Consider the following 10,403-nt stretch of genomic DNA (forward strand, 5'->3'; position numbering starts at 1 on the left):
CTCACAAAAAGTGTATATGTGTGTGTAAACAGTATATTATAGAGATCTAAAATCTGTATTTACTACATATGTTCACTGGAGGGCGCTGTTCCATCATTGTTGATAATTGTTATCTCCTATCTCCTATATAATGCAAGAAACTTGCAGTTATCCAGTTTCCACTACGGACCATTTAGAATTTTAGAGACTGTAGACTCTAGAGGGCACTAACATAGGCTGCACTCACTGTGATAGGAGTATGAACAAGAACATTTTGAGTGGTCTGCCCTCCTGTAGTGGAATTGGTTAATCTTGAAGTCAATAATTGACCAATAATTGTGGTGATATTTCACTCCATTCGTTTCTTTGAAAAGTTAACTCTTGTTCTTTTTACTGCATTTCCCAAAAATGGCACAGCCTATATAAGTCTTAACACGTTATTTACATATTAATCTTGTATGAAATAATCTTGATCTTAAAAAATACAATAAATAAAGTTGTGAACGCATAAATATTGTCTTTGCCTATTGTCTTTCCTTCTTTGTAATCTGCTTTCATGTCGATATTAAAGAGTGTTTTTTTGTGAATTATTGTAAGAAAAGCCTAATTTAATTGACCAAAATTAGCAACAAAAGCAAAAATATAAGTTTTTTAAAGGCACTATACTGTGATTGAATCTAGCTCACGCTCACACCGTCACACTCTCGCTCTCTTTCAAACATAAACACATACACACACACACACAACAAGACATGACTCAGTCCGTTAGGTTAGCAAATATATTTTAATATATAATATTTATATTCATTTTAGCACAATGACAAATGGCATCATTTCATTTTAGTCTCTTTTTTTTATTCATGATATAAGCCACATCTGTAGGTATATTTAATATACAGATATTTAATACCGTGATTCTCTTCTGTTGCTGTCATTGTAAACTAAATTCTTTAAATGTTCTCCTGTCTTGAAAAAAAAAGCCTAATAAAAATCTAACAGCCTTTAGCCCATAGCGGGATGTCATTTTGGGTAGTGTTAATAGTGATACGGTATGAATTCAGGAAGATCACAGACATTGAAACAGTGATTTCTATGCTTCCATGCAGTCTCCTGAAGTGGGAGGGAGGAGGCTTTTTGATTGGCTAACAGAGAACGACAAGCAGTTAAATGAAAAGGACGTTGACCAGTGAGAAGCGGGATGTAAAGATTTAGAACAAAAGGAAAGACAATATGGCCAAGATGGCAACTTCATTGAGGTTCAGTCCAGAACATACTGACTGCACACACCAAGCAAAACTACCTCCTTCTTCCAGTCGGCATCTGAAATTAACAATAATGATAATCCACTTCAATCATAGCAGTAAACATAGAAGTAAAATAAAAGAAACCAAAACTATTTAAACAAAAAAATCAACAACAGCATAGTCCTGTCAGGCTTGCTGAGTTCACTTTTGAGCCGTGATGCTAGTCTGAAATGGTTCCACAGGCGAAACAGAGCACAGAGGATCATTAAAAGAAGCGAACATGAAATGAACAGGGAAATAATAGAAAAACGCATCTGCTCCCACTGCAGCCCCCTAGTGGTGGTTTTGTGTTAGAACTGCTCAAAACTGTTAGATAGCAAATCCTACTCTAGCCTACTCTTAACATTTGGAATTCACGCAGACACTTTTGCCACTCCGCACGCACACCGAGCGCACTCCATTTCAGAATTGCGGTGGCAAAAAGAAACAGGGATTTCCTCACTGTACTGCACGTTCAACTCCACTTCACGGTAAACAAACCACAGCATCCCAAGGAAAAAGGAGAAGAAAAGAAAAAAAAAACTACAACACCCAGCACCTCAGAAAAATATATAGCACAATCACTATGCCACCATGGGGCCTACCGCAAATGGACTACACACCAATAGAACGCTACGGCTGTCTCGGTCCTGTCCTACCTTGCTCAAGGGAAAAAAACTGATTGTTCATCAAAGTCTGTAATGGCATGCACGCTTTTTGTCAGTCTATAACGCATCTAGGCGATTTGGATTTCAAGTCTCGTCTTCCTCAGCAAATCGGCGATAAAGAAATAGGGTTGGCACTTTGAAATAACAGCTTCCTTTTAGTGCATAATGTAAACATTAAACTTCTTACAGAATAAATACTCTTTATTTTTTCTCAGTCAATTTGTTTCTATCTATAAGTCGCCATTAAAATGCAATGCGCTGTCACTTGTCTCGCCCGTGTATTTATACCACTGAGACCAAAGCTTGTGCACAATGGTTGTAAAACTATCTCTCTCTCTCTCTCTCTCTTTTTCTCGCTCTCTCTCTCTTTTGCGCTCTCTCTCTGTCTTTCTTTCTCTTTACTGACCCAGCCATGTCATTCTTACATACCCACAACACCCACAAATCGACTCACACGTGTTAAAATGTCAATCGGTCCCCCACATTCACGGCTTCTCAGAGACCTGTCTGGACACATTCAAGACCCACCTGGTATTTCCCTCTACTGTCACAGCACACACACACTCACACATACACACACGCACGCACACTCAAAGGGTATACCTCATCCAAACCTGCAGCATCTGCAAGTTCTGGCATGCATTCGGAAGTGGGGCAAAATAAAGTGGAAATAATTGGTCTGACTAACTCAATTTTGGACCAGTTTGTATTGTTTACTTTATACCGATGACCTCAAACTCTTAATGCATCAGCATTGTTTTACATTTGTATTATATTTTGTCCAAGGTCACCACTTTAAACTGAGGGTCTCTATGTTCTCCCACTATTATCCTCACAATCGCCCTAAGGTCAAAGGTCACAAGGTCACATGTTGACCTCTCGGAGCCCCATTTTCACAACACACCATGTCCATGGACAAGGCAGCAGCAAGCCACATGCGCCTAACTACCATGATCTCAGAAGCTCATTCAAGCCAAGTTGCAGTAGACCTCAGAATGTTCCTGTAATATGTCAAGATCAAATACAGGCATTTATAACATTGGGTATGAGATGTCTGATAGTATGTTCCCCTGGTATCCCTACTGTAAAAAGGTCAGTCACTAGCCATGTGTAAATGATCTGAATAAAACACAGATAAATGGTAAAACATATAACATGACAGCTGGTGTAAAATGTCGGAGTACTGCACGTTTTCTTTTTTTTTTTTTTTTTTTTTTTTAAAGGTTTCTTGCTTTTATACCCAGTGGCTTCATAAGATCACATTGTCACGACTTAACAAAAGCATTCTATCAAAAAACAGTCACTAGAATCATATGCAAAGAACATAACACAAAACCAGCAAGCCGGGAGAGAGGATTTCTCAAGCAACACAAGGGTTACTGTATACTACAAATTACTTCAAATGAAACTAGGTCTGAACGGAAAATAAGAAAGAAATACGATAATGATGGATCTTAACTCATAAAGACATATACATTTCCCCCAAGTCATCAATGAAACTGGTACCCCAAAAAAAGAACCTCCACTGACAGAACAAAAACATATCTCTCGAAATAATAGCAAAACTTTTTTTTTTCACATTAGTAAATAAACTTTTTTTGTCCCACTAGTTGTATCCAGTTAGTAGACATATTTGAATACACAAAATAAAAACAATGAAAATACATGTGCATTAAATAAATTAATCAATAATAATAAAACACATTGATATAAATTCACAATACATATTTACAACTCAATTTAAAGGAGACACATAAGTTAAAACCCCCCAAAAAATAACAAGCTGATCTGTGACCAGATCTACAGGTCAGAAGTGGTATGGCTCTGCCCTCAGATCTGGCCCAGATGTGGCCCGAATGCGCCAGATTCCAGAGTCTAGCTGCTATTTGGGTTTTATCTTCTGTGTATGAATGAATTATCTGATAATGTCTTCTTATGATATGACTATTGTATTGTATGAATTTTGGTTCAGCGTAGCGCGTATTACTGTTTTACTGTACGCAAAACAGGTTACCAAATAGAAACAAAAATATTTAAAGTTAAGCCTCCTTAGTTATAACTTTAGAGATATCTTTAGTTTTTTGTATGTTTTTTGCAGCATTATCTATGTTGATATGTACTTGATACACTGACATCCAGATTGGATCATTTGTGATGACGCATGTTAATGTGTACTAAACATTTCACAAAATTGTATATTTATCATGTATTTTGATATTTTGTTAGCCAGATGTTCAATTTAACATTTTGCGGCACTTTTGCATGTTGCCTGATGGATTGTTGTACAGGCCTTTATACACAGTGTAGATTTCCTGTCTCCTCACTGCATAGACTCTACGTAGATGGGACATGCGTTAGTCAGGGCTCAACGTTCACTGGTGGTTAAAAAGTGGTTAAAAGTGGCTGCCAGCTTGGCAACCAGGCACAAAGTTTTGGTTGCCAAAGCTAACCAAATCTGGTTACCACTTGTAGCAATTTGGTAGCCAAGGGCAACCATTATTGTTGAGTCCTGGTGTGAGTTAGCATAGGAGACTCCAATGCAAAATCACATGAGATGGTGGAAGGACTAGTTGGAACAGACTGGGGGGCCCAACGAAAACACCTTCCATAAAGAACCAATGGTAAATTGCACTGCAGCCAGGGAAGCAAGAGACCCAAATCTGACACATGTATGGCACTAGTTAGGCTATCCATGCCATATCTAATCTGGACTGTACCAAAGTGAGTTGTAACTTGGGCTCTTGGTGAAATCCACTATCGCCTCTGCAGAGATATTCTCACTTAACATGGCCAAAAGGTTAAGACCACCTGTTACAGTAAAAGGTTTCCAATCAAACAATAAAGATAAAACGGATAGATGGCATAGATCTAACGCCACTGTCCCCGACTGTTTAGATCAAACGCTTGCCATGGATTGAGCCCTTTTTGAGTCTGAATCAGAACACAGTGCTAACTTGCTGACAGCCCATATCAGAAAGAAACGTATCAGTTTGGAGGCGCCTGGGCACCTGTCCAAAAAGTTACACACAATACACAAATACTGCAGCAAGGCAATTCACCAGCAGGGGGCAGTGTGGACAACAGAGGAACATGCTAGTCAAGCCTCGCTCCAGATAGCTACTGTAGGTGCAACCCAGCAACGAAAGATTTGAAAATAGCATGGAAGGCTGCACATTTTGTAAAGGTCTGTTGTTCTTGCAGTTGACAAAGCAGGCAGCATATATGCTATGCAGGTAACGGCAGCCATAGGAGCATTGCAAAAACACAAAACAATCTTCAAAACCAAACCGTAATGGTATTTGTTCCAATAAATAAATAAAATTAATTATTGTTGAATAAAAATGCTGTTCTTGCTTGTGATCTATAATAATGTGTATAAATATATTGAGTTTGTGACTAAGGTTTGTCTTATCTCTATTAATCACCACTCCAAACAGAGTATTTATCAGACTGGCATATATAGCAGACACTTGGCCACAAACTTACTTCACAGGCAATATCTGAATACATTTGGGGGACGAATGGAATAACCAACTGACTAAAACCCTCTGGACATCCAGAAAAGGATTCACCACATAAAACTTTCAATGGTAAGCTAACTTTCCACTTCGGGGCAAATCCCCTGAGGAATAAAACTCTAAAAACACCATGAACTTTCTAATACACAACACATATGTTGCTTGACAATTTAAAAAAAAAAAAAAAAAAAGCCCCATACAATTGAAACCACTGGTACTGAACCCATAGGTCATAGCAGTTAAACCCAAAGTTCCCCTCATTCTCCTTGTCACTAAGGACACAAGCTAGCTTCAAAACTGCCATCCGTCAAAAAAACCTGAGAGCTGTTAAAATTCAGAGGCAGCTTTTTTTTCCCGTTATGAGCCATTCTTTGTGTTTCTGTCTTCAGCTCACTTGGCAGCTTTGGCCCTTACCCAAGTGTTGAGGAAAAGGTCACAGTGGGAACTGCTTCACTTAAACAGGGCCAAACCAAGTCCAATTTCACCTCTGCTCTTTTAAAAAAAAAAATCTTCTTTAGAGCACTGATTCTTTTCTCTTTTTTTAAATGATCACCTAAGATGTTCTAACGGATGATTATAAAAGAGTACTCAATCTGAATCTATGAAAACAATGACTATAAGGCTAATCAACCAAAATGCATAGGACGCAAGCCCACGTGGTGCTAACACGGCAAGCGCTAAACTAACAAACAAATCACAGGACGTCTGACCGAAACAACGTCTTGGTCATTGGCACTGGAACATGAGTTAGGGTCAAGGTACAACAAGGGGGAAAATGAAGAAAGGATGAGAGAGAGAGAGAGAGAGAGAGAGAGAGAGAGAGAGAGAGAGAGAGAGAGAGAGAGAGAGAGAGAGAGAGAAAGTTACACCATAGATGGGGAGATATGGGAGGGCCTCAGAATATTATTTTGACTGTTAGAGAGTGAGATTGTTTATTTTCTTTCTATTAAGGTGCCAGAGTAAGGGATTTAATTGTGTCTTATAGTGGTTTTTCCCTAACAGTCTGCTCTCTTTAGCATCACATGGCGCAAAGCAGAGGAGGGCATGAAAATGTTGGCTCTTTACACACTCCAAGGCTCTCTGTCTCTCTCTCTCTCACACACACACACACACACACACACACACACACACACACACACACACACACACGCACACACACACACACAGTTTAGCATGGCAAAAGCAACAGTCTCTTTAGGCTGGGATATGAAACACAGTGTGAATTTTGTCTTCGATCAACAGTCTTACTGTGGCTTGTATGTATGAATGTCTGGTGGCCTGTTGTATTGGATACACTTGCAGGCCCTAGTTCATGTATTTATCATGCAGTCCTTGAGCATATCTTACGCTATCCAAGATACTGTATATCTCTGCAGAATACATTTGCAATTACTTGACTTCTTTGTTACAATAATATAATGCTATTTTTATAATGCATCTCTCATGTGAACGTTCATCTATGTATTATAAAGAATAAGTTACTTTTTATGCTTCCAAACGTTTAAATGAATATGTTTTATATAATTTGCATTCACCTGGAGCCTCTAATATTTGTTAATAGTTATTATTTTCATACAACACGATATTGTGCCAAGTCTGTGAGGGCACCATAACATTTCAAAAAAGAAAATTAAAAACAAAGTGGTCCTTCAGCGAAACATAGGAAAGAACTAAGCCACTGAGAATTGAATATTTGCCGACATTTTGGTCACTTTTCGTAGTTTTTTTGTTTGTTTGTTTTGTTTTTTTTTCTGAGGAAACTACTTTTTTTTCGCTGAGATCAGAGAGCAGAAGCATCTGCAATGTGTGAGGAGGATTATGGGAGATGTAGTTTATGAGAATAGAGGGATTTGTTGGGATCATGAATACTTCCCTTGACTTTCCATTATGGTCACCTCTTAATTTTCAGACAAAAGGGGCATGTCACAAGCGAATATTCATTATTACCAATAACATCATAAAATTACAATTCTCTGGATATCATAGTGTATGAAATAAAGAAAATAATACATTTTAAACAATAATTACGAAAAAATAACAACAATACAAATAATAATAAGAGAGAGAAACAACACAATAGATGCAAAAGAAAAGCTGTTCAGTCCCTTAAGCAAATTCAAAGCAAAAGGCAAACATGGGCTTTTCTGCTGTCAAATGGAACACTCTCTTTTCTTTTCATTTAGTTTTCTTCGCATTTCTAGTTTTATCTTCTCACATTCGGTTGTTGGCTTTTGTAAATTCCAGCATGTGATACTGGGCAATGTGTTGGAGACACAGGGGACTGAGGGGCTGGCAGAGGATGGCCGATGCTCCGTGTTGAACTAAGCCAATCAAGTAGCCTGCATCGTAGCAGCTTGACCTCTCCTTAACCTTTTATCAGCAGAGGTGTGTCCACGTGTCCTGTGACATGGAAGCTGTGGATGTCTGTGCTGCTCTCATCAAAACTGCTGTGGCCACGCACACACACACACACACACACACACACACACACACACACACACACACACACACAGATGCACACACACACACACACACACAGGGCTATACATGCACACTCATTCACAAATGCTTTTCTCATCGACGAATGTCAAGTTGCATCCACACAACCTTGGCTTTGGGCTGAGGTTCCTCTCTCTTTCTTTCCGTCTCTCTATCTCCCTCCTTCCCTTCATCTCTCTCTCTCTCTCTCTTTCTCCTCTGTGCGTGCACTTCATGTCTTCCTTCCACATCAAGGGAAAAGATGAGCAATGCAATGAAGCGTTGTGGCAAACTGATTGGTCGACTGCTGCTTGTTTGTTGTGGTTGTAGATTTTTGTTTGTGTGTGTGTGGGCAGGGGGGCGGGGTCTGTAAGATGGACATGACATGGTAAGATGAATCAGATGAAGTGGGATGGGGGTGGGGGCTGTAGATGATTGGGTGAGATGGCGTGCCAAGGGTGAAGTTCAAAGGTCATGGCCTTTGACCTCATGCTTTCTTTGGGGGAGGGGCCAGCTTGATGATCTCATCCTCAGATGGTTGGCGGATGATATCTGGAACAGTGGAAAAGGGGGAAAAAAGAGTTAGAAAAATGGAATGATGGAGGCAAGCCTGGTGATTTGAATGGCACATATTAAACACAGTGGTAGTTGTGCTTCAGTTTACATAAAGGCAATGAGAGAGAGAACAATACATCAAATATCATTAAGAACATCATTATACAAATACAGGGACAGTTGGAAATCAGCAATAGTTAAAAGCTCTCTGTGCAACACACCAGTTTCACACACTGTATTGGAAATTACCTTAAATTACATTGTCCCAATCAAATAAAACTGAAATAATAATAATAATAATAATAACAATGTTGAAACAAGTAACTGTACAATTACAATTACAATCAAGCAGAACAGAGGTAAAGAAAGAGAGAAACCCAGATAAATAAAGGGAGAGAGACAGAAAGTGAGGGGAGATGAAATGAATAAGAGAGAAAGAGAGAAGCTACGGTCAGGGTGGAGTCATAGCATACCCTTGTATTTCTTGGCAGAGGGGATGCGCGTGAGTTTGGTGTCAATCTCGTCGTCCTCAGAGATCTTGAGGACAGTCGTGCGGTACTCGATGACACGGGTCAGAAGGTCTGGCCGCCGGGAGATCTCGAAGATGTGCTCTATGTAGGACAGGTTATCTGTGCGGGCACAACCCAGGAAAACATAACATTACATTCACACTCATACATTTAGCAAATGCTGATATCTGAAAAGTCTTTGTAATTTTCAAACATACTGTATGTGTGTGTGTGTGTGTGTGTGTGTGTGTGTGTGTGTGTGTGTGTGTGTTTGCCTGTGTGTCCATGTGCATGCGTGTGTGCGTGTGTGCGTGGACATTTCTCTCTCTCTTTCTCTCTCTCTCTCTCTCCTCCTGTCCTCGTACCCTGTGCCAGTTTGTCATTCTTCTCCAGGTAGGTGAACCACTCTTTGGAGGAGGTGATGGTGTTGCTCTGCTCCTCTGGGATGTCCTCTTTGCACGCGGACTTGAGCTGCTCCAGGTCCTCGTTGGTGATGTTCTCAGAGAGGTCGCTGAGCAGGGAACTGTACTCCGACATGGTCTGTGTGAGCGAGCGAAACAATGAAAGAGGGATAGAGATAGAGATGGAGAGAGCAAAAGAAGGTGAAGACACAGAAAAGAGAGAGAGAGGGGGGGCGAGAGAGGGACAGAAGTGCAATTTTGTTTAGAAAATCACCAGTGCCATCAAAATCAATCAAAGGTTCAATTTAGCTGGTGCACACACAACCATGCAACACCACTACACAAAATTGACAGAGGATGTTACTATTGTTAAATTTTTCATGTAATCTTCCATAACATCCTTACAGGAATGACACATCTGAAAACAACAAAGCTTTGTTCAGAACCTGTAACTGAGATAAACTGGAGTGGAATAGTGGCAGGTATTATAGACTGGGTAAAACCAGCCCAAGTTTTCTATCCTACTTCCGTTACAACGGGGACCAATCACAAACTAAGTAGACTCTCCAGAGTAATGTTCAATATTAAAAGCTTGAGCTTGGTCTGTTGATCCCAAACCAGGGGTCTTCAACCAGTGGTTCACGGTTCATGGCATTTCTGGTGATTCTAAACCATACATTTATGTTTTCTCGATTTTCTGTTCATTTGGTTGCTTCCTCAGACTGGTGATCTCTGGGTCACAAGTAGTTGACATCCCCTGTTCTACACCATCAGATATAAACTAAACCTGGATGATTACTCTATATCTCTCTCTAGGGGTCAAATGAAGGTACCGCAGGTCAAATACAACCAGGGAGACTGGCAGAACAGAATGCTATTGTATAATTCAGCAGTTGATAAGGTTCCAAACAAGGCTTAGAATCAACAGTCATCTCAGTGTCTTAATATAAGTCAGTCCATAATTAAATTGTATTGTTTACATAAATCTATATTTAAACAAGGTCAAGACGAG

General features: G+C 39.7%; 1 protein-coding gene across 1 annotated transcript in view; it reads right to left on the reverse strand.

The window, feature by feature from the left end:
• Positions 1 to 744: 744 nt before the first annotated feature.
• The window catches only part of LOC134060268 (astrocytic phosphoprotein PEA-15), a 44,385-nt gene continuing 34,726 nt past the window's right edge, over positions 745 to 10,403 (reverse strand). Inside the window, exons 2-4 of the mRNA XM_062516920.1 lie at positions 9,356 to 9,530; positions 8,955 to 9,110; positions 745 to 8,478 (exon numbers count right to left, since the gene is read on the reverse strand). Coding sequence (XP_062372904.1) covers positions 8,414 to 8,478; positions 8,955 to 9,110; positions 9,356 to 9,527 — 393 coding nt within the window. The 5' untranslated portion in view covers positions 9,528 to 9,530 and the 3' untranslated portion in view covers positions 745 to 8,413. The remainder of the gene's footprint in view (positions 8,479 to 8,954; positions 9,111 to 9,355; positions 9,531 to 10,403) is intronic.

Source organism: Sardina pilchardus, chromosome 16, assembly GCF_963854185.1.
Source record: "Sardina pilchardus chromosome 16, fSarPil1.1, whole genome shotgun sequence".
NCBI classification, from domain to species: domain Eukaryota; kingdom Metazoa; phylum Chordata; class Actinopteri; order Clupeiformes; family Clupeidae; genus Sardina; species Sardina pilchardus.